The sequence below is a fragment of the Podarcis raffonei genome, chromosome W (genome assembly GCF_027172205.1).
Source record: "Podarcis raffonei isolate rPodRaf1 chromosome W, rPodRaf1.pri, whole genome shotgun sequence".
Taxonomy (NCBI): domain Eukaryota; kingdom Metazoa; phylum Chordata; class Lepidosauria; order Squamata; family Lacertidae; genus Podarcis; species Podarcis raffonei.
The window spans coordinates 16020777-16046289 of NC_070620.1; the positions used below are offsets into that span (position 1 = coordinate 16020777).

At 48.0% G+C, this 25513-nt stretch overlaps 1 protein-coding gene across 4 annotated transcripts in view; it reads left to right on the forward strand.

Annotated features, from left to right (window-relative positions):
* Nucleotides 1-25513, forward strand: part of LOC128406026 (fragile X messenger ribonucleoprotein 1-like) — a 169876-nt gene that overhangs the window by 21966 nt on the left and 122397 nt on the right. For all 4 annotated transcript variants that reach the window (XM_053373080.1, XM_053373081.1, XM_053373083.1 and 1 more), the window contains exon 2: nucleotides 10846-10898. In XM_053373080.1, coding sequence (XP_053229055.1) covers nucleotides 10846-10898 — 53 coding nt within the window. The remainder of the gene's footprint in view (nucleotides 1-10845; nucleotides 10899-25513) is intronic.

A 25513-nucleotide genomic window follows, 5' to 3' on the forward strand; every position in this document is an offset into this window, starting at 1 on the left:
TCAAAGGCTTTCTCCGCGTCCACAAATATCAAAACTGCTTTAGTGTTTATGTTCACGTCTAATTTTTCCAAAATATTAATTATATTCCTCACGTTATCTGACAAGTGTCTTCCCGGGAGAAAGCCCGCTTTGTCTCCATGAATCTCCTCCCTCAACACTTTTTTCAATCTCTTAGCCAAAATGTCAGCAAAGATTTTATAATCCACATATAATAGCGATATAGGGCGGTAGTTCTTAAGTTGGGTCTTTTCAGTCTCTGTTTTCGGTATAAGTGTAATATATGCCTCTTTCCACGAATCTGGTGCCCTTTTCCCCTCCAAAATTTCATTGCAGACTTCCTTCAAAGGTTGTAATAACCACTCCTTCAAAGATTTATAATATCTGGAAGTCAGCCCATCCGGTCCCGGAGCAGTATTCCCCAACCTTGGGCCTCCAGCTGTTTTTGGACTACAATTCCCATCATCCTTGACCACTGGTCTTGCTAGCGAGGGATGATGGGAGTTGTAGTCCAAAAACAGCTGGAGGCCCAAGGTTGGGGAACACTGGTATAGAGTATAGAATACTGATCATTGTTTTGTTGATTTCTAGGGAGTCTAGTTCTCTCCTTTTTTGTTCTATAAGTTTGAGGAGTTTTTTTAGATACTGTTTGTAGCGTGATGAGAGGGCTGTGATGTCTTGTTCTAGTTCGCTAATTTTTGAGGAGGTTTGTTTATTAAGGAATGCTTTCTCTTTTATGCAAGCTCCTCTGGTGACTGCTTGCATTGCATCCCATAGGAGGGGGGTTGTTATATTGTCTACATAATTTTCCTTGAAGTAGCTTTGGAGAGTTTTTGTGAGACTATCTCTAATTTGTTTGTTTGTAGTTAGGATTCGACTGAAGGGCCATGATTGGGTGGTTTGTGTTCCCTGTCCTATTTTAACGGTGACTTCTACTGGGGCGTGATCTGTGATTTTTATGTTACCTACCTTCATGTTCGTTGATTCCACTAAGGAGATCAGATCCTGTGTGAGCAGAATGCTGTCCAGTCTGGACACTGTACCATGGCGTCTGGATTGGAATGTATGGCTGGTGTCTCCTGGGTTTTGCTCACCCCAAATGTCGTAGAGACCCCTGTTTTTTAGCATTTTTAGTAACTTGTAGGAGTCCCTCGTTGTTGGGGGTTTCCGTCAGAGGAAGGTTGCCCATGGGGTTGTAGGGTGGATGTCTTTCAGGGATATACCTTTCATATTTAGATTGAGGTCCCCTGCTAGGATTGCTTCCTCTTCGGAGAAGGCGAGGAACTTGTTTAATGTTTTTTGGGTGAATTCTAGTTGTTTGGAGTTTGGGGCATATATGGAGCCGATTGTCAGTTTAGTTTTGCCATCTAGTGTCTCTTTAGCAAAAATGAATCTGCCTCTTTTGTCCTTTAGGACTGCCGTGGCTTTGAACTTTAGTTCTCTACTGAGTATTATGGCTACTCCGCGGGCCTTCCCTGAGCCAGGTGCAACCCATTGTTGACTGAAGCGGGGGTCACTCAGGAGTTTGCTCCCTTTGGGTGGGTTGTGTATTTCTTGTAGGAAGATGATGTGTGGTTTCATGGTGTTTATGTATGAGGTGGTGCATTTTCTTTTGATGGGGTTTCCCAGCCCCCTCACATTTAATGTAATTGCTTTTAGGCTAGCCATCTTGCTTATCTATTATGTAGGATGATTCCTTGCCAACCCATCTGGGTTGTCCTGCATCTCTCACTTTGTGTTGTTTAATGAACCAATGGGGTTGTGCTGACCTAGAGTGTGGTGGGTGGAGGACTAGTGGGATTAGGATCAGATTTGGGTTAAAGAGTGGGGGATAGATTATAGAGAGTAGCCTATATGTAGTCATATAGGTGTGTGTTAGGGGTATTTTGGGCCATCTGGCGTTTAGCCGGTTGGTCCTAGGACTCAGCTGGTGTGGATGGCCTTGTTTAGGGGCAGGCCATCCTGTTAGGATATTTCCGTTCCACCTTAAAAGGGAGCAGGCTGTTGTGTGTCACAAGCCTGCGTACTTCCTGCTCACAGGGAGTTTCCGTTTTGTATATAGCTTTTTTTTCAGTCTGTTTCCTTGACACAAAAGCAGGCAGTCATGTTTTTCCTTTGTTCTGACCAACGCTGAATAAAGCTGTAAATACGCTCTCCTGGGTGAATCTTCCGTTGTGGAAACTCTGCGAAAAGGGCGTGCACGAGTCCTGGAATGTGTCTGAAGCCCGTGTCGCTAATTGACTGATGCTGTTCCGATGGGAGTCGAGTTCGTCCAGAGACGACGATGGAGGCCTGCCTGATGAGGCTGCCTGATGCCTCTGACTCCCTGGCAGTATCCCAACACATCCTCCCTGTCGTTTGCAATAGGGGGGTGGTCAGTGAGACAGTGTTAAGTGTCTTTGTGATGCCAATGTTGGGTATAGGGTTCATAAGCAGTGTTGCCAATGTTATTAGCAACATGATTGGTATGCTGGGGTGGGGATGGGGGTGTTGGTATGCTCTGGTGCCACCATTGTGCTGATTGGGTGTCAGATTTTAGCCTGTTTGTGGGTTGTTTTATTGAGGTTGGAGAAGTTATTTTTCCTTAGCATGGAGTAGGGGGTGCTGAAAGTGTGGGTTTTGGGTTGTTGTGTGGTGGGGAATGTGGTTTGAAGTTGTCTGGACTGGTGTTGGGGTGAGGATCTCTGTGGAGGTGCAGGGCTGGGGGGGTGTTGATGGTGTTGGCTATATTTATGGCCTGGGGGAGGGGGGGAAGGAAGGAAGGAAGGGGGGGAATCAACAGTCCTTCAGTTTGAGGTGTTTTCCGGGTGCTTCATTCAGCTGTGGTTGTTGTTGTAGGGTTGTCCATCTGTGATGTGTTGGTTTGGTTGATCTTGGTCTGTTGTCTTGTGCCGTATGTTCGGCGGGATGCTTTTGTGCGTGGTGGTGGTTGGCTGTGTTGGTTTGCATTGTTGTGTCACTTCTGTTGCTTCTTTTTCCTCTTTACTGTCGTCCAGTTGTTTGGTGTTGTTTCATCGTGGTGGTCGTGACTCACTTGGTGAGTTTGTCAGTTGCCATTCCAGTGGAGGGTTGAGTTCGAGGTTCTTCAGTAGTTGCAGGGCTTCAGGTATGTTGGTAGCCATGTGTTGTGTTGTGTTGGTTGTTACTATGAGGCGGAAGGGGAAGTCCCATCGGACTTGATCCCTGCTTGTTGGAGACACTGGGTGCATGGGCGTAGGTTTTTCCTTCAATTTAGGGTGTCCTGAAATAAATCCTGTAAGGCCAATATGGGGTTGTCTCCGTATTGAAGGCTTGTTGAGTTTCTGAAGTTGTTCCATACCTCTTCTTTCATTTTGTAGCGTGTGAAGCATACAATGATGTCTCGTGGGGGGGGGGGCGTTGGGTTTCGGCATAGGTTTTAGGGCTCTGTGAGCCCTCTCCAGGTCGTCTACCTCGAGTGTCAAGTTTGGGATTGTATTTTTCAGCCAGCGTACAATTAGATCTGCTGGGCTTTTCTCCTCCACTTTTTCAGGAAAGTTGCGGAAGCGGAAGTTGCAGTGTCTACTACGGTTTTCAATGTCTGCCTGTTTGATATTCATGGCTGCATTTTCCGTTTCTATTACTTCCAGGTGGCTTTCCATTTCAGCCAATTTATTATTCATACGTGTGTTCTCCTTTCGGTACTTCTCTATTATTCTTTCTTGTATTTGGTTCTTGTTTTCTAGAGTTTCCATTTTGGAGGTCATGTCACTGAACGCTTTCAGTAGTTCTCTTAGTCTCATTTTCACTTCCTTCAGTTCTCGTTTTGTTGCTGGGTCGTTGTCATCTTGGGGGGAGGTGTTGTGTTCTCGTGCTGTTTGCCATCTCCCTGGTTGGTGTCATCACAGTCTCGCTGGTGTTTTTGGTTTCAGATCTGCTTGGTGTCCTCTGTTGATTCAAGCCAGCAGAGCCAGCGAAGCTCAGAGGAATTTGGCCACCCTCCAGGTGCCCGGCTTGAATCCTTGTTGACCTCCTGTCTGCGACTCCCGGCAAGATCAAGGGAGGTCTCCAACCGGCGATTCTTCCCAACGTGAAGAAGAACACACCATTCCTCCCCTCCCATCCCCAGGGAGGGGATTGAGACAGACAGAAATATATTTACATACTTTTATTCCTGTCTTTCCAGCAGTACAGAGAAAACATGTCTGTACCCTCTCATCACCAGCTACAGAGAGAGAAAAACTCCACCCATGTACTTCCAGTACAGGGTCATGTGACACTCTGAGATAACATCCGGTGCTCAGTGCACTGAATAGACCGTCCCTGGTTCCCACGGCACAGTCCAATAACATCAGCTTCCTGTTTACCATTCCAGCCACCTGGAGCTCGCTTCTGCATTGCTCCTTTTTCGTAACATCCTCCCCCAAAAGAATCAATGCGTGTTGCGGCAAGCAAAGCGTGATCCAGAGAAGAAAACAAACAGTTGTTATACACATAACACTCCCCTGTTGTTTCAGTTCCACCCTTGGAACTCTCCGCCACTGGTTTCCCCAGTGTACCTCTCTGGTTGTTTGGCTTCCAAGGAATGAGTGCATCTGCATTACCTTGGCTAGCAACTCCCTGTTGTGTCTTTGTCTCTGACTTAGACACAGCTCCAACCTGTCCTCGGTTGTGTACAACAGCAACACATGCAACAGCTAAGTTAGCAAACTCTTTTGAGTACCTCTTGGGTGGTTGACCCTTTGTAACTCTCTCAGACCTACGTATGAGGTGCTGATCCTCTCTGCTCACTGGTTCAGTCTCAGGACTCTTTGGAGAACCAGTTCCAATGGTAAACAGTGGTTCATCCTTCACCTGTGAAGGCCTATCCATTGTGTGAGATTTCCTCTCAATGACTGTGACAACTGAGCTCTCCGAGCTATCACTGTCACTTTCAGTACCACTGTAATCTGTAAAACCATCATCATCATCTGAATCGTCCTCAGTGGGAAATGTGTGTACTATCACTCTCTCCTGTTCAGGAGCACTCTCTAGAAATTTTGTGAGAATCACCTGACCAGATTCAGACAAAATTACTCTGTAGAGACCCTTTTCATATCCCACAAAAATGCCTCTGGCATTCTTTACTCCACCTGGAGCTTCTGTTCTCACATGAGACCCAAAAACCTTGAAATGGGCAACAGAAGGTTTTCTATGGAACAGTTTCTCAAAAGGAGAACTTCCCAACTCTTTTGAAACCTTTCTCATCTTCGTATAACAATACGACATCAGCGACTCGGCCCAGAACTCATGTGGCAGATGTGAACTAAGCAATTGCGCATTCATCCCCTTTTGCAATTCTTTGTTCACCCGTACACAGACACCCCTGTTCCACGCTTCCGCTGAAACAGCTATCTTGTGTCTTATCCCTTTCTTCTGCAGGAACCTCTGGAAATCCTGTAAAAGAAAAATCTGCTTCTCATCTGTGAATAGACAATCAATGTTAGCATCATGCATATTCTTAACCTTGTCACAAAACTCCTGAAACCTCTCCAAGGCTTCGTGTGGCTTTCTCAACACATAAGTCCAGACAAAGTTAGAGAAATGATCCACACACACAAGATAATATCTTGCATTGCCTCTAGATGGTTCTAGAGGACCAATCACATCAGCATACACCCGCTGAAATGCTCTGTTGACCCCGGTCGTCTTCTTGGACACACCTGCAAGAGAAACTAGGTTAGACACAGATGAATTACATTCCATGTAATCACTTTGGTCAAAAGTCAACAAATACAGTCCATCTTTCTGTCTGGCAGAAAGAAATAACTCTCCATCTTTGTAGATCTTGCAGCTCTCAGCATCATAGGACAGTCTCAGTCCTTTCTTTGCAATCTGTGAAACACTCAGCAGATTGAACTTCAATTCAGGAACCAAATAAACATTGTTTATAGTCAAGTTCAGACTCTTAAGATAGACAGTCCCTACCCCGGTCGCTTCCAGCTCCTGACCGTTGGCCTGTTTCACAGCGAAGCTTTGCTTCTTTAACGTTGAAAAGAGTCCTTTGTGTGGGGACATATGGACGGTCGCTCCAGTGTCGATAATAAACGCGTTCCCAACGTCTGGCGTGGTTCCTTTCGCCATCAAAGCCTTTGCAGGTTTTACCATAGGCTTGGTATGACCTTTGCCTGACGCCTCAGGCTTTGCTGAGTGGCCCTTAGCTCCTTTTGGCTGACGTGGCTTCTTACAGCTCCGCTGAAGATGCCCAGCCTGTCCACAATTGTAACACTGGACAACGTTCAAGGCTACAGCATCCTCTCCAGTAGCCTCATCGGTGGGGGAATTAGAACTCCGTTCCTCCCTCCCCCTGTCCTTTACTTCCAGTGCAGCAAGCCGGTTGTGTTCATCCAGAACCACGGCACTCAGGGGAGGTGGATAGGGTAACACTCCCCCCTTCCTGGCATTCATTCTGAACCCAAGTCTGTGCTTTCTCTCTCAAGCCTGTAAAATTCAAAAGTTCTCTTCTGGGCTGTTTACTGCTTTCACTGGCAGGCAAACTTTTGGGCTGTTTTCAAAACCCTTGCATAGTCAAAACAAACTTTGCCTTCTCACGCTCTTTCTGAGCCAGTCCCATTTGTCAGTAACTTTCCAAGCACTGACGGTCGTTGCCTAGCAACCTTTCTCGGGACGGGAATCCTTATCAGCCACAAGAATTCCTGGCATGCAAGCCTTTCTTTCAGAGCTGTTTTTCTTAAACGCAGCTCTTTCTTGTGAACCAGAGAATAAATCTTTCTGCGTTCACTCTCTTTAGCCCGAAATTCAGCATACCTTTTTGGGGCTCCGTTGCCTTTCGGTGTCCAGCTGTCTGTTCAGCTTTCTGGCTGCAGGCAGACGCTTTCTTTATCTCCGTAGGTGCAGAGGATGGCAACGATTCATCGACCTCTCACCTCTCATGCTGATTCTCATGGATCATTTAAACCATCGGCTCTGCTACCAGATGTTGATTCAAGCCAGCAGAGCCAGCGAAGCTCAGAGGAATTTGGCCACCCTCCAGGTGCCCGGCTTGAATCCTTGTTGACCTCCTGTCTGCGACTCCCGGCAAGATCAAGGGAGGTCTCCAACCGGCGATTCTTCCCAACGTGAAGAAGAACACACCATTCCTCCCCCTCCCATCCCCAGGGAGGGGATTGAGACAGACAGAAATATATTTACATACTTTTATTCCTGTCTTTCCAGCAGTACAGAGAAAACATGTCTGTACCCTCTCATCACCAGCTACAGAGAGAGAAAAACTCCACCCATGTACTTCCAGTACAGGGTCATGTGACACTCTGAGCTAACATCCGGTGCTCAGTGCACTGAATAGACCGTCCCTGGTTCCCACGGTACAGTCCAATAACATCAGCTTCCTGTTTACCATTCCAGCCACCTGGAGCTCGCTTCTGCATTGCTCCTTTTTCGTCTTGGAGCAGGGTGTGTTGTGGCTAAGAGTTGTGGTGGTGGTGGTGGTTCCTGGGTGTCGCTGAGCTGTTGAGCTGAACAAAGCATTGTTGACTGGTGGCTTTTACAGAGCGTCTGGATTAGGTGGTCATTAGTGTCCCGTCTGGGCTGTGCTTTAAGGGCTTCTTGCAGTCTCCTCAACAGTGTTGCCGGGGTGGTGGGGGCAGTCAAGCAGACGAGTAAGCCAACAGACAGACGGTTGACGTAAAGGGGTTGGTAGGCAGGGGTATGAGAGACTGGTGGGGTGGGGCCAGAGGGAGGGTGTGTGTTTTGGGGGGTTATTCATGGGTGCACCTGTGTGTACATGTCTGTGCACGGATACTCACGAAAGGAGTATTGGGGTCCAGTTGAGGGTGGAGGGAGGGGTTAGGGGTTTGTGGTAAAGAATTAAGAATTTAAGGTTGGCAAGGGTGTGTTCAGGAACAGAACCCAACAAAGCAATGTAGAGGTTGAAGGTGAAAAAGGAGGGGAGGAAAGCGGGAGAAGCAGGGGAGGGGAGGGATGGAAGTTAGAGTAAAGTAAAAAGGGGAGAGAGAAAAGGAGGGAAGGAGAAGAAAGAAAGAAAAAGAAAGAAAGAAAGAAAGAAAGAAAGAAAGGTGGGGGAGAGACAAAGAAAGATGAAAATACTTGGTTGCAGTGGTGGTTCTAGTTATAGTATGAGGTAAAAGACCACTGGGGAGGGAGGATTGCTAATGAAACTGTGTGGGGAGGTACGTGTATGTAGATTTTAGGGTTTGGAGGGTAAGAGGGACTAGAAAAGCAGACTAAATCAAAGAAGGAGGGGGGGAGGAGATGAGGGATCTGAAGCTGTTGAGGTTGTGATGCCTGGCAGTAGTATTTGTATATCAAATGCCAACAGTAAAAAAGTAGGCTTCGGTGCAGGGAGGGGCGGAAAAGGCTGGGGGTGACGTGACATTTATGTTGGGGGAGGTACAAAGACCGAGCACTCCCAGATTCTACTAGCGACTGAGCCAGCCATGAACTTATGATGCTCTTCACTGTAAATAGTTTGCACCAAGAATAAAGGGGGGGATGGAAAATGTGTTTTTAAGTAATAAATGGATGTATTTTAAAAATGGTAGTAATAGTAATTTAGTGAAAGGGCTGAAGACTTAGGGAAGGGGGAGGAAAAAAAGGGTTAAAAATATATGAAAGGAGGAAAAAGATTTATATATTAAAAATAGAGGATAGAGTTAATGATAGTAACTCTATCATTCATATATATGTGTGTGTGTATATATATATACGGGAAAAAATGTAAAAAAGAGGGAAATAAACAGCTGCGTGTCTTTTCACGGCTTCCCTTGCCCTCCCGGTGCGCTCTCCTACCTCTCCTCCTTTCCCTTCTTAGCAGCGGCGTTGGCGATAGCAGCAACAAGTGTCTTTCTTTGCCCACTATTTCTCTCTCCTCTTCTCCCCTGCGCCGGCTTCGGGATCTTCTTGGTCCTGGATCATTGCTGGGCAGTCGGCTGAGTGGCTGGGTGTCCTCGCTTTTGTTCCTGGCTCGGCCTGGGGGGAGGGGTTGGCAGCTCCCTCAGTTGGCGTGCTGGGCGCCCCCGGTGCCCTGTCGGTTGTGGCGGTGGCAGCAGCAGTCCTGGCAGTCTAGGAGCCAGCCAGGTAGCCCAATTGGTTCTGGCTGGCTTCAGGAGTTGCTTGCTGCTGTGGTGTCCGCCATGATGCCTCACTGGAAGTCCCTCAAATGAGTATATTTGAGTTTAGGTTATTGTTAGACAAATTATGTCCCAAGGATCTTTACCCAGAGGGCGTCAATTTACTATGTGTAAAAAAGGATTCTACACCACAATCAGGCATAACCAGATTTATTGTCGTAACAGTACTGCACAGGTGACCCCTCAACTCATGCTGTAAAGAAGGAGTATGAATTCCCGCTTGCATCACACATAATTTGTAACCTAAAACCGTTCAAATATTCCTCCTACAATTCCTATTGGTTAAGAAATTGCAGTTTAGAGGCTTAACGATCTTCCTACATCATATGTCCCTCTATTAAAGGCATGGGCTTTTAACACATTGTTTCATAGATAACACCCTGTTTCTTAGTCTTAATTGCACCCTCTAACAAGGAAAGGAGTTTAGGGTGAATCCTTTGATTCAGCTAACTCCCAACATCTGCTGTGTCTCATTTTAAGTGTCTCCAGCAATTAAACTCAGGTTGTAAAACATTATTGTGTGCAGATAAACAGTTCTGTGAAGGGGCCCCTCCTTTGGGCTGTTTGTGAACCTCTTTGTTCACAGAACCTTGGTGTCTTAAGGCAGGCATGGTCATTTTTACTATTCCTTCCTTAAGAATAAAAATTATTTTTATTAATTTATTCCACAATTACTTAATTAATATTAGGCATGTAATTGTGTGTCCATCAAGTGTTTTTACTATGGAAACATTCAGTAGTTCTTAAAGGTTTTCTGTTTTAGGGCCACTACAGAGGGTTGCTTTTTCTGTGTGGGAGGACTTGTGAAAAGTTTCTAAATTACAGTTCAATAGTTACATTTGTCCTCTATGGGTGTAATCTAGTAATGCTATTGCACAAATTACCTATTGTCAGGGACTGGAATGCAGAGGCTGAGGAGTGGGTGAGATTGCCTCCTCCTTCTGCTGTTGACAGGGAAGAGGGAGAGATTGTTGATTTACAGCCAAGCTATGAGCAAGATAATCAGGCAGAGGCTGGCGAACAGCTTAGTTATGAGGATTTAACAGAAGCAGGAACAGAAATGGGGCAGACTGTGGACACTTCGTTAGACAGCATAGGTGATCTGCCTTCCCTTCAAATGCGAAGGTCTTTAAGGATACAAGAGCAGCGTGTGCAGAGGAATTTGTCAAAGGGAAGACTCCGTAGGAGCAGGTGTTGCTGGGAAAGAGGGAAGGAGGAGTCAGAGTCAGCAACGTCATGGTGGCAAAACATGAATTGTCTGTTATCATAGAGGCTGAATAAATCATATTTAAAGCTATCTTGTTTCCTCTTGGCTCCTTGAAACCATCTGGAGAGGAGCGGGGGAATTCCTCAGGCCTGACACCTATTCACTATGTTCTAACTAGAAATGCTGTATGGTGATATTCAAATGCCCAGAAAATGAAGTGTAGTAAAGATGTTCTGGGGTGACTGGATGGTAATTCCACAATAATGATAACTTTAAATCCACATTTTTGCTGTAATGTATTAGTCATAATATGGATTTCATGTCTATCTTTTAGTAGCCTTCTGCATTTTCACTGTTATCTTCCATGCATGTAACATGCTTATGGTGTGCATAAATTCTTAGCATATTCAATAACCTACTATATTTTGCCAGTTAGTTACATTTAGAACAAGTGTTCTGAGCTTCCATATTGTAGCATTAATATTCGTAATTAACATGTTAATATTAATATTTGTTGTAAATTCTCTTTTGCAGGCTTTTGTGAAGGATGTACATGAAGATTCAATAACTGTTTCATTTGAAAATAAGTACGTATGGTCCTGCTACTGACTATAGTTGTAAATGATGTAATTGTGAATTGTATATAATCTGCTAATGCAGTAGTATTGGGGTAGTGTATAAACTTAAATAAGCTAATACTTAGAGCTTGATTTGGATGTTTCTCGTGTAGCTTGCAGATGCTTATGGAGGTGATTGCATGCCATTGCTATGATTAATAATGAATAATGTTCTGAAACCTATTTATTTTTATGTTTAGCACTTTGTGTCAAGAATGTTTCATTGAAACATGTTTTGATTTTTAAATAATAATTTGTGTTAGCTTAAAATAGCACTTCAGGTGTTCGTATAAAGGGTCATTCCATATCAAGTGATCCAATTTTTTTAGCTCATGTCACCCAGTTTTCTTTGAGTGTCTGAGGGCCCTGCTCTTGCCACTTAGTATCTGGCCTGGGGCGGGGCCTGAAGCCTCAAAAGGACTGCTCTGCTGCCCAGGAGGACTCCCCTGTGTGAGTGCCTGAGGGCCCTGCTCTTGCCACTTACCATCTGGCCTGGGGCGGGGCCTGAAGCCTCAAAAGGACTGCTCTGCTGCCCAGGAGGACTCCCCTGTGTGAGTGTCTGAGGGCCCTGCTCTTGCCACTTACCATCTGGCTTGGGGCGGGGCCTGACAGGCCTCAAAAGGACTGCTCTGCTGCCCAGGAGGACTCCCCTGTGCGAGTCCGTGAGGGCCCTGCTCTTGCCACTTACCATCTGGCCTGGGGCAGGGCCTGAGGCCTCAAAAGGACTGCTCTGCTGCCCAGGAGGACTCCCCTGTGTGAGTCCTTGAGGGCCCTGCTCTTGCCACTTACCATCTGGCCTGGGGCGGGGCCTGACAGGCCTCACAAGGACTGCTCTGCTGCCCAGGAGGACTCCCCTGTGTGAACGCCTGCTCTTGCCAATTACCATCTGGCCCAGGGCGGGGCCTGAAGCCTCACAAGGACTGCTCCTGCAACTTACTATCTGGCCCAGGGTGGGGCCTCACAAGGACGGTGGTTGCCACTGATGCTGCTACTGCCCAGGAGGACCCAGAGGGGTGCAGAGTTCTTTTTAACATGTTTTAAAATTTTCCTTTCCCTTTAGATTTTTAATATACGGGGGTGGGATGGATGTTTGGGTGGGCTTGGGAATTTGTTAGATTTTGATGAATTTGTAATTTTGCAGTTTTTATTTGTATTGTTTTATTGTTTTTTGGGTTTTTGTTTTTTGTTTTTATTGTTTTAAGGTTTTATTGTTTTAGGCTGCGAAAGAATAACATTAATTGCCATCAATGGAGGCTACTGTGAGGCTTGGGATTGCTACCGTGGAGGGGCGAGGGAGGTATGGCGGTGGGGGCAGATGTTATAGGCGAAGGGGATCGAGATATGGATATGCTCGTACCCCTTCCAATCTGCGGCTCATTCCGAGGGACGAGGGTAGGGTGAGCAAGGATTACTCACCTCCGTCACTGGTGCTGTGCAATGCCAGGTCTATAGGCAACAAAACCGCCACCCTGCGAGATTTCTTTACCTCGCAGGGGGTCGACCTGGCTTGTGTGACGGAGACCTGGGTGCGCAAAGGGGAAACAGTTACCTTACGAGAGATGGCGCCCCTGGGTTTCTCCATCCTCCACCAGTCGCGGACTGTGGGCCGGGGGGGAGGGGTGGCATTATTAGTCCGGGAAGATTGTCCTTTCAGGGCTCTACCATTGCCATCGATCCCCGGCATTGAATGTGTTGGCCTAGTGTGGGGCTCCGAGGAGAGCTTGGCTGTCTGGCTGGTGTACCGGCCACCTAGCGCACCAGCAGCCACCCTGTCAGGCCTACTGGAGGCGGTGGCCGGCTGGGCCTTGGAGTTCCCTAACCTATTGGTATTGGGGGACTTCAACATCCATGCTGATGCCACTCCCTCCTCACAGGCTCTGGACCTGGTGTCTTCCATGGCGACACTAGGGCTCTCCCAGTTTGTTTCGGGCCCCACACATCAAGCAGGCCACACGCTGGATTTGATCTTTGGCGTAGGTATAGATGTGATCATGTCTCCTTCGATGAAGGTGCCATGGTCTGATCACTGCACTCTGAAAGCCAGGATTGACTTTCCACCCCCACCCTGCTTAGGTGGCGAGCCGATTTGGGCTCGCCCGCAGAGGCTGATGGATCCTGATAGATTCCGCCAAGCCTTGCGGGACCTTGCTCCTTCTGGCGACTCATTGACTGAGCTTGTTGAGGGCTGGAATATCCAGCTCCTGGCAGCCATCAATGAGATCGTACCTAAGCGCCCTCTGCGACCCCGCAGAAACCGGGCTCCCTGGTTTACTGAGGAGCTCCGGAAAATGAAGCGGGACCTCAGACGGCTAGAGTGAGTATGGCGGGGTGCCCGTGATGGAGCCTCAAGAACATCTTATAGGGCTTTTATGAAAACCTACGAGATGGCGGTGAAGGCTGCTAAGAAGTCTTACTTCTCGGCCTCCATTGCATCCGCTAGCTCTTGCCCGGCGCAATTATTTAGTATAATCAGGTCTTTAACGTCCCTTGACGGACAGCCAAATTTAAATAACAATTTGACACACAGCTGTGATGCATTTGCAAGCTTTTTGCGGAGAAGGTCTTGTTGCTCCGCCATGACCTCCCTGCCAGTTTGGATACAATAAAGGAACTGGAGGCCCCTCGACTGTCCTCGGGTCCAGTATTGGACCACTTCGACCGGATATCCCCAACCAATGTGGACAGACTCCTCCGAGCTGGAAAGCCCACCACCTGTCCTCTTGACCCGTGCCCGTCTTGGCTGATTAGAGCGTGTCCAGACGAGGTGCAGGCCCTCCTGGGGGATATCATCAATTTGTCCCTTGGCACGGGGACTTTCCCGGGGAACTGAAGGAGGCAGTGGTGTGCCAGCTCTTAAAGAAAACATCGTTAGATCCTTTAGATCTATCCAATTACCGCCAGGTTTCGAATCTTCCGTTCCTGGGTAAGGTGATTGAGAGAGCGGTTGCTGAACAGCTTGGTGGGTTTCTGGATGAAACATCGGCTCTGGATCCATTCCAGTCCGGCTTCCGCGCTGGTCATGGGACCGAGACGGCTCTGGTTGCCCTAACAGATGATCTTCGTAGACAGCTGGATCGAGGCGGGTCGGGGCTGCTGATTCTTCTAGATCTGTCAGCAGCTTTCGACATGGTCGATCATGAACTCCTGGACCACCGCCTTGCCGACGTGGGGATCTGGGGCACAGTCCTTCAATGGCTGCGCTTGTTTCTCTCTGGTCGGGGACAGAGGGTGGCGCTTGGGGGGGAATTGTCATCGCGCCACTCCTTGGTGTGTGGAGTACCTCAGGGTGCGATACTCTCCCCGATGCTTTTCAACATCTTTATGCGTCCCCTCACCCAGCTTGTCCGGAGTTTTGGGTTGGGTTGCCATCAGTATGCCGATGACGCCCAACTCTCTATCTGTTGATGGATGGCCATCCTGACTCGGCCCCAGACACACTGACCAGATGTTTGGAAGCTGTGGCTGGATGGTTACGTGGGAGCCAGTTGAAGCTAAATCCTTCGAAGACAGAGGTCCTGTGGCTGGGACGGGACGATATGGGATTGGGGGGGGGGGGCAAATCCCATCTCTTGCGGGGGCATAATTAGTGCCAGCACCGTCCGTTAAGAGTTTGGGTGTAATCTTCGACACCTCCCTTTCCATGGAGGCGCAGATTGCAGCTATAACAAAGGCGGCATTTTTCCATCTCCGCCAAGCTAAGCAGTTGGCTCCTTGCCTCTCTCGCCCTGACCTAGCCACTGTGATCCACACGACGGTCACCTCCAGACTGCATTATTGTAACTCGCTCTACGTGGGGCTGCCCTTGAGACTGACCCAGAAACTCCAGCGGGTGCAGAATGCTGCAGCGAGACTCCTTACGGGGTCTTTGCTGCGAGATCACATTCACCCGGTGCTATACCAGCTGCACTGGCTCCCGGTGGAGTACAGGATCAGGTTTAAGGTGCTGGTTTTAACCTTTAAAGCCCTATACGGCCTAGGACCCTCGTACCTACGGGACCGCCTCTCCTGGTATGCCCCACAGAGAAACTCACGGTCTTCAAATAAAAACATCTTGAAGGTCCCAGGCCACAGAGAAGTTAGGCTGGCCTCAACTAGAGCCAGGGCTTTTTCGGCTGTGGCTCCGACCTGGTGGAACACTCTGTCACAAGAGACTAGGGCCCTGCGGGACTTGACATCTTTCCGCAGGGCTTGCAAGACAGAGCTGTTCCACCAGGCCTTTGGCCAGGGCACAGCCTGACTCCCTCCCTCGGCAATCTTCACGGAGCTCTGGCCCAATGGTTGCCAGTGGCTTGATTTGAATTAATTTTATAATGAATGATTTTAGAGTGTTGTTTGTGCTGTACTTTGATACTGTTTTATTGTTGTTAGCCGCCCTGAGCCCGGCTTCGGCTGGGGAGGGCGGGATATAAATAAAATTTATTATTATTATTAATATTTTGTACAGTTGTTGAATGGTCAAAACTAAGTCTACATCTAAATTTATTTTTTTTTATCTCATCCCGTTTGTGAGTTATGAGGGTTTGAAATCCCCCTCCCAAATGACAGTTTTGGCCTTGCTGGTCAACACAAAAACCTTAACTTAGTTTTGATCATTCAAAACATGTACACACATATGAACACACATGTACAAAATATTAAGAAAACTGGATGACATGAGGTAAAAAAAGTTGGGATGATTTGGAATGACCCAAAGTTGTGCCCCTCCCCATTGGAGTTAGTTCAGGAAGCTACTGGGCTATGACTATTACTCGTATACCTTTGTCAGGGAACTGCCATCTGAGACGCAGGAGGTGAAAGGGCTCACGGAGGGTGAGAGAGACCATTCAGCTGAGGAGGGAACCAGCAGGGGGAGAAGTGGAGTTCCAAGGGAAAGTGAGTCGGAGGGAGGGCTCAGAGACACTTCAAGCGAGAACAGTGGGGAGGTTTCAGGACCTCCTATAGGGACACCCACTCCTCGCCGGAAACTGTCACGCCGAGAGTCCAGAAGACGCGTTTCCGTTAAGGAGCTTTTATGCTGGAAGAAGTTCCGTAAACGCCCACTGTCCGATTCAACGAGTGACTGATGGAGCCATGCTTAAGGAGCTCCGTCACAGACAGAGGTTTGTGGACTTAGCCAAACTCTGAGGGACTAGGATTTTACGCACAAGCAGCTCACCATCCCATCACAGCAATCGGACAGTCCCTGAAAGCAGCTTGTGCAGAGAGGCATCATGAGCAACCCAGCCGGAGCCGGGGGAGCAGGAGGAGCTGGAGAGGGTCCAAGCCTGGAAGAAAGGTACAGGGTGTTGGAAGTCCAGCTAGCACTGCAAACGGCGAGGCTAGAGGAAAGGAGGGCGCAGGATGCAGAAAAGGCAAAAGGCGCTACACTAGCAAGAAAGATGCCAGGATTGGTGCAGAAGTTTGGGGGGGACCCCAGGAACTACCAAGCCTTTAGGACAGAGATGCAGTATGCTCTCGAACTGCAGTTTAACGACTTTCCCGACGAGGCATCACGAGTGGCGTTTGTGATTGGCCATCTCGAAGGGGGGGCGAGAGACTGGGTTAGACCCCTGATGGCAGGGAATAGTGAAATGCTGAAGGACACGAGGAAGTTTTTTCGCGCCATGGATTTGATGTTTTCCAGCGAGATTGAACAGGGACTGGTGCGCAGACAATTGATGGCTTGCAAACAGGGTAGCCGATCGGTTCGTGAGTACTGGACTGAGTTTACAATGTTGATACATAAATTGGGGTGGGACCTATCGGCGGAACCCATTCAAATGCTATTTGAAGAGGGGCTTTCTTCGGCGGTGAAAGACGAACTTTCCCGGGCGCCCAGGGCGGAGTCTATGGACCAGCTGACCAAATCAGCGCTGACCATTGGAGCGCGCCAGGAGGCAAGAGCCTTGGAGAAGCGGGAGGGGAAAGGAGAGCGTTGGAGGGATTTCCGCATTCCAGAGATTCCAGAGCCAAGTTTCCCGCCAGGAGAGCCGATGGAAGTTGGAACAGCGCGCGCGCGCGCGCGCAGTTTCAAATCCCAGTGAAGGGAGGAAGAAGGAGGGAAAGAGCGCCAAGAAATGTTATCTCTGCCAGCAGCCAGGTCACTTTGCCAGAGTCTGCCCGCAAAGAAAGGAATGGCAAGGGATGGCGGGAGCTGTTGGGGGGAAGGAGGAGGGAGTCCAGGAGCCAGTAAAAGCCAACGCCTGGCTGCCACCGTCAGGGCACTGCAGCCAGGCCAAGGAGCAGTAAAAGTGCCCACTCCGGAACCTCCAAGACCAGCCCTAGTAATAGAGGTGTTGCTAGAGCTGGCAAACGGATACCCACTAAAGACAAAGGCGCTGTTGGACTCAGGCAGCTCCTGTAATTTTATGAGTAAGGAGTTTGCAGCTGAACACCAGATACAGATACTCCCTTTAAGCAACCCCCTGCAGGTGACCACGATCGATGGGAGGGAGCTGTTGGGAGGAGAAGTTAGCCTACAGACCGTCCCAATGGTTATGAGGGTGGCCAGGCACACCGAAAGGATAGCGTTCAATGTGGCCACCCTGGGAGGGGCTCCCGTCATTTTGGGAATGAGCTGGCTAGCGTTGCATGACCCGCTAGTGGGCTGGCATCAGAGAGTGGTCTCCTTTGGGTCAGCACATTGCCTGGAACACTGCAGAGAAGGAAAGGTGCCAGAAGGGGCAAAAGCCTTTCTAGCAGGGACGGAAGTGGCGGACAAAGGGAAGGTGCCCAAACAATACGCTGACCTGAGCAAGGTCTTCAGCGAAAGGGAAGCAGATAAACTACCACCGCATAGAGACTTTGACTGCCAAATTAACCTGGTCCCTGGGGCCCAGCTCCCCGTGGGCAAGCTGTACGCCATGTCAGACAGGGAAATGCAGGAGTTAAGGGAGTTTATTGATAAAAACCTGAAGAGGGGCTTCATCAGAGAGTCCAGAGCGGTGGGGGGGAGCCCAGTGTTTTTTGTGGACAAAAAAAACACGGATAAACCCAGGCTTGTAGTGGACTACCGGCGGCTAAATGCCGTGTCAGAACCAGTGACTTTCCCCATGCCCAGGATTGATGACATTTTGACCAGGGTGAGGAAGGGAAAGATATTCACTAAACTGGACCTGAGAGGGGCATACAACCTGATACGAATAAGGAAAGGGGATGAATGGAAAACCACCATGTTCACCCCTTTGGGGGCTTTTGAATATTTAGTTATGCCATTCGGATTGCAATCAGGCTCCGCCTGTTTTCAATCGCTCATGAACCATGTCCTGGGACCTTTGCTCTACAAGAATTGCGTGGCCTTCCTCAATGACGTGCTGATATATTCAGAGAATGAGGAGCAGCATGTAAAGGATGTCAGGGAAGTGCTGAGCCAACTGCAAGCAAACCAGCTGTGGGTGAAATTGGAGAAGTGTCAGTTTCACACCAAGGAGGTGGAATTCCTGGGGTACCGCTTATCAGACAAGGGATTAGCCATGGATCCAGGCAAGGTCCAGGCGGTGCTGGAATGGAAGACACCGAAAACGAAAAAGGATGTGCAAAGGTTCTTAGGGTTTGGGAACTTTTACCGTAAATTCATCAAGAACTTTGCCCACTTAACGGCTCCCATCACGGACTGTCTAAGCAGCAAGAAGAAATTCGTTTGGACGGCGGAGGCGGAGCAAGCATTTGAGGAACTGAAAAGAGCATTCGCTTCGGAAGAACAGCTCCTGCATGTGGATTTACAAAAACCCATGAGAGTGGAAACTGATGCCTCAGACCGGGCGGTGGGGGCGGTGCTGCTTCAGCCAGGGAGCAATAAGTCGGAATGGAGACCGTGTGCCTTCTTTTCGCGTAAGCTGAACAAATCCGAGAGGAACTACACCGTATATGACCGAGAACTACTCGCCATTCACGAAGCGTTCCGGAGATGGAGACATTTACTAATTGGCGCACAGCATAAGGTGCAAGTGTGTACGGACCACAAGAATTTGGAGTATTGGAGAACGGCACGAGTGCTCAACCAACGACAAGTGAGGTGGGCCCAGGAGTTCTCCAAATTCCATTTTGAAATTTGCTATGTGCCAGGTCCAGAAAACATCAGAGCGGACGCTCTCTCACGCAAACCTGAATATTTGGAGGGGAGGGAGCGCCTGAAGAGAGACATATTATCCCAGAGGACCACTGGGTGTGTGGGGCGGCCTGGGTGGGGCAAAGGGAACTGGTAGAGGGAACGGTAAATGATGAATACGCCCAGGATAAGCTCAGAGGTTTAAGGAGAGAGGGAGAAGACCCCGGAGGTTTTGAAGAAAGAAACGGGGCATTGTATTACAAAGGGGCACTATATATACCCGAAGGGGAATTGAGGGGGAGAGTACTCAAACAGCTGCACGACAACCCCACAGCGGGGCATTTTGGGCAACACAAGACCATGTGGTTGGTGACCAGGGAGTTTTGGTGGCCCAAGGTGAGGGAGGATGTACGGGAGTATGTGAGAAGGTGTGACCAATGCCAGAGAGCCAAAGGAGAAAGGCGGGCGCCAGCGGGGTTATTAGAACCGTTACCCACACCAGAACGACCGTGGGAGGCGGTATCGATAGATTTTATGACTGATCTGCCTAAATCCCAGGGGAAAACCGCCATACTAGTCGTAGTAGACCTGTTAACTAAGATGGGTCACTTTGTAGCTTGCTCACATGCAGTCACGGCGGAAGAGACAGCGAAATTGTTTGTAGAACATATTTTTAGGCTGCATGGCGCCCCCTTGAGGGTGGTCTCCGACAGAGGGAAACAGTTCACGTCCAGATTCTGGAGGAAACTTATGAGCTTGTTGCACGTAGAGGTCAACTTTTCGACTGCCAGGCACCCTGAGACCAATGGGCAGGCGGAGAGGGCCAACGGTATCCTCCAACAATACCTGAGGTGTTATGTCAATGACAGAGAGAACGATTGGGTCGAAAAGCTGGCGCTAGCGGAATTTGCTTACAATAATGCGGAGAATGTGTCCACCGGGATGAGCCCCTTTTTGGCTAATTATGGGTGCCACCCCAGGGCGTTTCCAGGGGGGGGAGGGGAGAGATGGAGTGTCCCGGCCGCTGAACATTTTGTAGAAGAAATGGAAGCGATCCATCGTCAACTCCAACTCAACTTAGAAAGGGCCAAAGAAGAATATAAGAGGCAGGCAGACAAGAGCAGAAGGGAAGGTGAAACCATTAGGGTGGGGAGTCAGGTCTGGCTATCAACCCAAGGGTTGCCGTTCAAGGGGGGTTGCAAGAAATTGAGACCCAAAAGATTGGGACCATTTGAGGTCATCCAACAGGTCAACCCAGTGGCTTTCAGACTCCGGTTACCGAACCACATGAAACTGCACCCAGTATTCCACAGGTCATTACTGTCACCATATAGGGGGGAAGGTGAAGGGGTATCCACACGGGGGCCAGCCATAGAAGAAAGGGAAAGCAGCAACCATGTGGCGGAAATCATCGACTCCAGGTGGAAGGGTAATCAGGTGGAGTATTTGGTCGCGTGGGAAGGGGAACCGGAGTCGGAAAACACCTGGGTGACGGCAGAGGAGGTCCGTGACGAGATCTTGATCGAAGCGTTCCACCAAAGGTTCCCCAGGAAACCTCAGCCAGTAGCGAGGTTCCGGAGGGAGTACTTTGGCACCACCGACGATGAGGAGGAACTGGAAGGATTCAGGGAATCGGAGTTGGAAGAAGGAACAGACTCCGATGAGGAGGAGTACTTGGAAACCGGTAACAGCAACAGGTGGAGGGAAGTGTTCGAAACTTCGGAAGATGAGGGAGGTTCCTTCAGGGGTTTTGCTCCCTCGCCTCCCGCAGAGGAGGGGAGGGAAGGGGGTGAAGGGGGCCCTGGAGGGGAGGTGGATGTCAGGGAACTGCCATCTGAGACGCAGGAGGTGAAAGGGCTCACGGAGGGTGAGAGAGACCATTCAGCTGAGGAGGGAACCAGCAGGGGGAGAAGTGGAGTTCCAAGGGAAAGTGAGTCGGAGGGAGGGCTCAGAGACACTTCAAGCGAGAACAGTGGGGAGGTTTCAGGACCTCCTATAGGGACACCCACTCCTCGCCGGAAACTGTCACGCCGAGAGTCCAGAAGACGTGTTTCCGTTAAGGAGCTTTTATGCTGGAAGAAGTTCCGTAAACGCCCACTGTCCGATTCAACGAGTGACTGATGGAGCCATGCTTAAGGAGCTCCGTCACAGACAGAGGTTTGTGGACTTAGCCAAACTCTGAGGGACTAGGATTTTACGCACAAGCAGCTCACCATCCCATCACAACCTTGAAAGTGGGGATTGTAGGTGGTGAATTCATAAAGCTTGAGGCATTTTTTTAAAAAAAACAATTATAATTTTTTAAAATTAAATTTCCAATTAACAAACCAATCATATCACATTAATTCCAAATTATACCAATACATAATAAACTCCAAATATTTAGCCGAATTTTAAATTTTTGTTGGGGGTACCCATGCTTCAAGTTCAGAAAGGGTCCAATCATCTCATATGTCTGCTGCTTTGATGTTCACAAGTCCCATCTTCCATCTCTTTGTTGTTATCCTTTACAAATCCCATCTTCCAATCTTCTTGTTGTTATCATTTTTCTTCTTAATAAATAACCTCTGAGTTATCTCCACAAGCGAGTTGAAGCAAACATTATTATAGTCCTGTGTGGGTTTTCACGCTGATCCAAAAGTCCTGTTCAAACGGCAGGCGTCATTTTGACAGTTCCCATAAAATACAGTCTAAGCGTCTGCTCATTAACTTTCCCAGACCAGTTGCTCCATAAATCAGCCTTTCCAGGGGAGTTTTTGCCAAATCAGACGTACAGTCCAAACATGATAACAGAACAGTGGCTCGCCTCCCCCTTTGACTGGAAATCTCGCAACAAAGTCTGTCTCATAATGGCGGTTCCCAGTTAGAACTGCGTCACACCAAAAGCCTTTCGTTTCCTTTCCAGATCTTCCGCAAAACAAAGCCTTTGGTTAATAATTTTGTTTCCACACAGTTTATTTTCCCATCTCACTTGCTATCAATCATGTGGCGGTTCTTCTTGGGGGAGGGGGTTGTTAGGTAAAAAGCTTGAGGCATTTTAAATTGGAGTTACACAACTCAAATTAGTCATTGGTGTTAACTTTAGAGGCCCACATTCATACATGAACCATTAAAACATTGTGTTTACATTAGGCGTAATGCAACTAGAGAAAACGTGTCTAGAAGTTATTCCTCTGTTTCAGGGTTGTTGTTGTTGTTTGGTTGTTGTTGTTGTTTTATTTTGGGGGGGGTAAAACCAACAAGCAAGCCATACCACAAACATCACAGCTCTTATCAGACTAGTAAAACATAAACTATCTCATGACATGTATAACACGTCGACCGCGAGCCTGGGGTTATTTCTGGTCAATCACAGGACCTTTCTCTGCAACCTCAGATGCTGCAGTAGCAGCCGCTGCCGCGGCAGTAGCTGCGGCTGCTGCCAGTCTCCACAGCAATGCAACCCTGAGCAGCGGCCACGGAGAGACGAAATCGGATAAGGGGGTGCTGCTGGAGACGGAGGGAGGTGCAAGGAGGAGCCGTGTGTAAAGGAAGGATGTATAACACTGGTCAACAACAAATTTGTTGTCTGCGTTTTTTCAGTTGATTTAGGACGAATCTGATGCGCTGAATCCAAAAATCACATCAGTTTTGCTCACTCAGGTCAAGTTTTTGAGCTATGGCCACATGTCTTTTTTATGTTTTTGTTCACATGTACGCTTGTGTGGAGCATTTTAGAAGAAGTTGGTGGGGGTAAAATGCCATGTCGAAGAATTGTTTTGATTGGAAATGATTATTTTAATGACAAGAAGTATTCAGGTCCGATAGTTCTGGGTGATTATGTTGAAAAGGGATCAGTTTGAAGTCATAAAACCTCGAAATCTTCCATAAATTGGTGCGGCTGGGATCAACAGAAAGAACCGGAGCAGCCTCAAGTATCCTGATCTGCAATCAGCACGTCGTCCTGTAGGTCATTGTGATGAAATTCCAGTGCCTATCTTCGGAGAACTTCCTGACATTAGTGACGAAGATGCCTCCAGTGTTGAAGGACATGAAGAAGAAGTGGTTCTTGAAGATGATGCTCCACGTCCATTTTCCCAAAAGGAGTTGAATGATCTAGTTCGCGACCTCAGCTTGTCAAAGGACTCTGCCGAACTGTTGGCATCCAGATTGAAGGGGAAAAACCTCCTCTCTGACAGTGCTCGCATCAGCTTCTTCCGCAACAGGCATCAAGAGTACCTCCGTTTTTTCTCGGAAGGACTTGGTGTACTGTGCAGATATTGCACAGCTTCTGCTCAAGCTTGGAGTGCCACAGTACGAACCCAAAGATTGGAGACTGTTCATTGACAGCAGCAAGCGATCACTGAAATGTGTTCTGCTACACAATGGCAACCAGTTTGCCTCTATACCCCTGGTTCACTCGACTACACTGAAGGAGAACTATGAAGCGGTGAAGTATGTGCTGGAGAAAATTGGTTAGGATCAGCATAAGTGGTTTATTTGTGTTGACCTGAAGATGGTGAACTTTTTGTTGGGACAACAGTCTGGCTTCACCAAGTACCCATGTTTTCTGTGCATGTGGGATAGTAGGGACCGTGCTCAGCATTACACAAAGAAGGACTGGCCTGTGCGGGAGGAATTGGTGCCTTGCAAAAAAAGGAACGCCATCAACGACCCTCTGGTGGACAGAGACAGAATACTCTTCCCACCGCTGCACATCAAGCTCGGCTTAATCAAGCAGTTCACCAAGGCTCTGGACAAGGATGGTGACTGCTTCACTTACTTGTGCCAGGCTTTTCCAGGATCGACCATGGAGAAGTTGAAAGCTGGCATCTTTGACGGTCCTCAGATCCGTCAGCTCATCAGAGATCCAGAGTTCGGAAACTCAATGAACAAAGTGGAACTGGAAGCGTGGAAGGCATTTGTTCTGGTAGTGAAGAACTTTCTTGGCAACAATAAGGCCAGAAACTACGCAGAACTTGTCAACAACATGCTGACTGCTTTCAGAAACCTGGGCTGCAACATGAGCGTCAAGATGCACTACCTATTTTCACATCTGGACCGGTTTCCTGAGAACCTGGGTTCAATGAGTGACGAGCAGGGGGAGAGATTCCATCAGGACATGAAAGAGATGGAGACCAGGTATCAGGGTCTCTGGGATGCAGTCATGATGGCTGACTACTGTTGGACTCTGAAGAGAGACCTCCCTGCCGCTGAGCATTCCAGGAGTTCCAAGAAATGGAAGTTCAAGGCCTGAAGTTTGAAAAATGGTGAAGCAACATGCAATTTACGTGTACTTACCTTTATCAATGCCCACCATTCAGTTTACAGTAAACCTGACCTGATGGAGAGAAACGGATGCCATTTCCTGATTCAGCAGTGCAAAAATACCCTAAATCAGTTGTAGAAATCTAGACAACATTCAATAAGTAAAAAATTGTTGCCCAGTGTAATAATTGATGCTTATGTACCGTATAATAATTGATACTTATGTATAAAACTACATTTGACATTGAAAGAAAAACAAAAACAGATACATTTCCCAATCTACTATAAAAACTACTATAAAATTCTAGCAGCTACACAGCGCCTTCTACTGCGTCTACAGTGAGTTTCACCAAGTCATAATTTTAACCTACCTCATTTCATTCACTGAAGAATGACTCATTCATAATAACTGCCAAATTGTGTCTTTCCTTGAAACATTGTATGTTCAACCTCTCACATTAACTTACTTGGAGTAATAAGTCATAGAAAGCCATTTTACAGAGACCATAAATTTTATTACTTGGACAAGGAATGATGTAATATTTAAATCCTGTACACTGTTGACCCTGAAACCCAAGTCCCAACCCTCCTGGATGTTCCTTCTGTTGGTAATCAAGCCTTTATCGGGAGAAGCTGGCAACTCTCCCAGGCACCCGGCTTGATCTCCAGTGACCTCCCTGGCTGCATTCCCCAGCAAACACAGGCTAGGTCTCTATAGGCGACCTCCCCAGCGTGGGAAGAGCACACCCACTCTTTCCTGCTCCCCCGGCAGGGGAAAGAGATAGGTCAGAAACGTCTTTTTACATGGCTTTATTTCTGACTCTTCAGCATTACAGAAAACACGTCTGCTCTCTTCAAACTCCAGCAATCAAGTGACAAAGACTTCCTGTACTTCCTGTACATACACAAGAGGAAGTTCTCAAATTTCAGTCTGAGCAAATTCCAGTGCATCGCTCTGTGAATTGACTGTCCCACTGTTTCCCACAGACAGTCCCAACATTCCCATCATGTGATGTTTTCAAGCTAGCAGTTTGCAGCTGCATTGCTTCCATATCGTAACACCTTCCTCACATCTCCAAAGTAGGTGTCTCCTGCAGATTTCCTGTGAAGGACAATAACAAGTGTTTGCTAGCATGTTTCTCAATGGATATTAGGTTGTAAACAAGGCAAAGACCAGCAGGAAGGTGTTTGAGGCGACAGACAAGAAACCATCCATGCCTGCTTCTCCTTTTGTCTCCCTGTATTAACAGTTGTATAAATACTAATAAAACACACAGACACCTAAGGAGGTGTTAATGACTTACCTGTAACC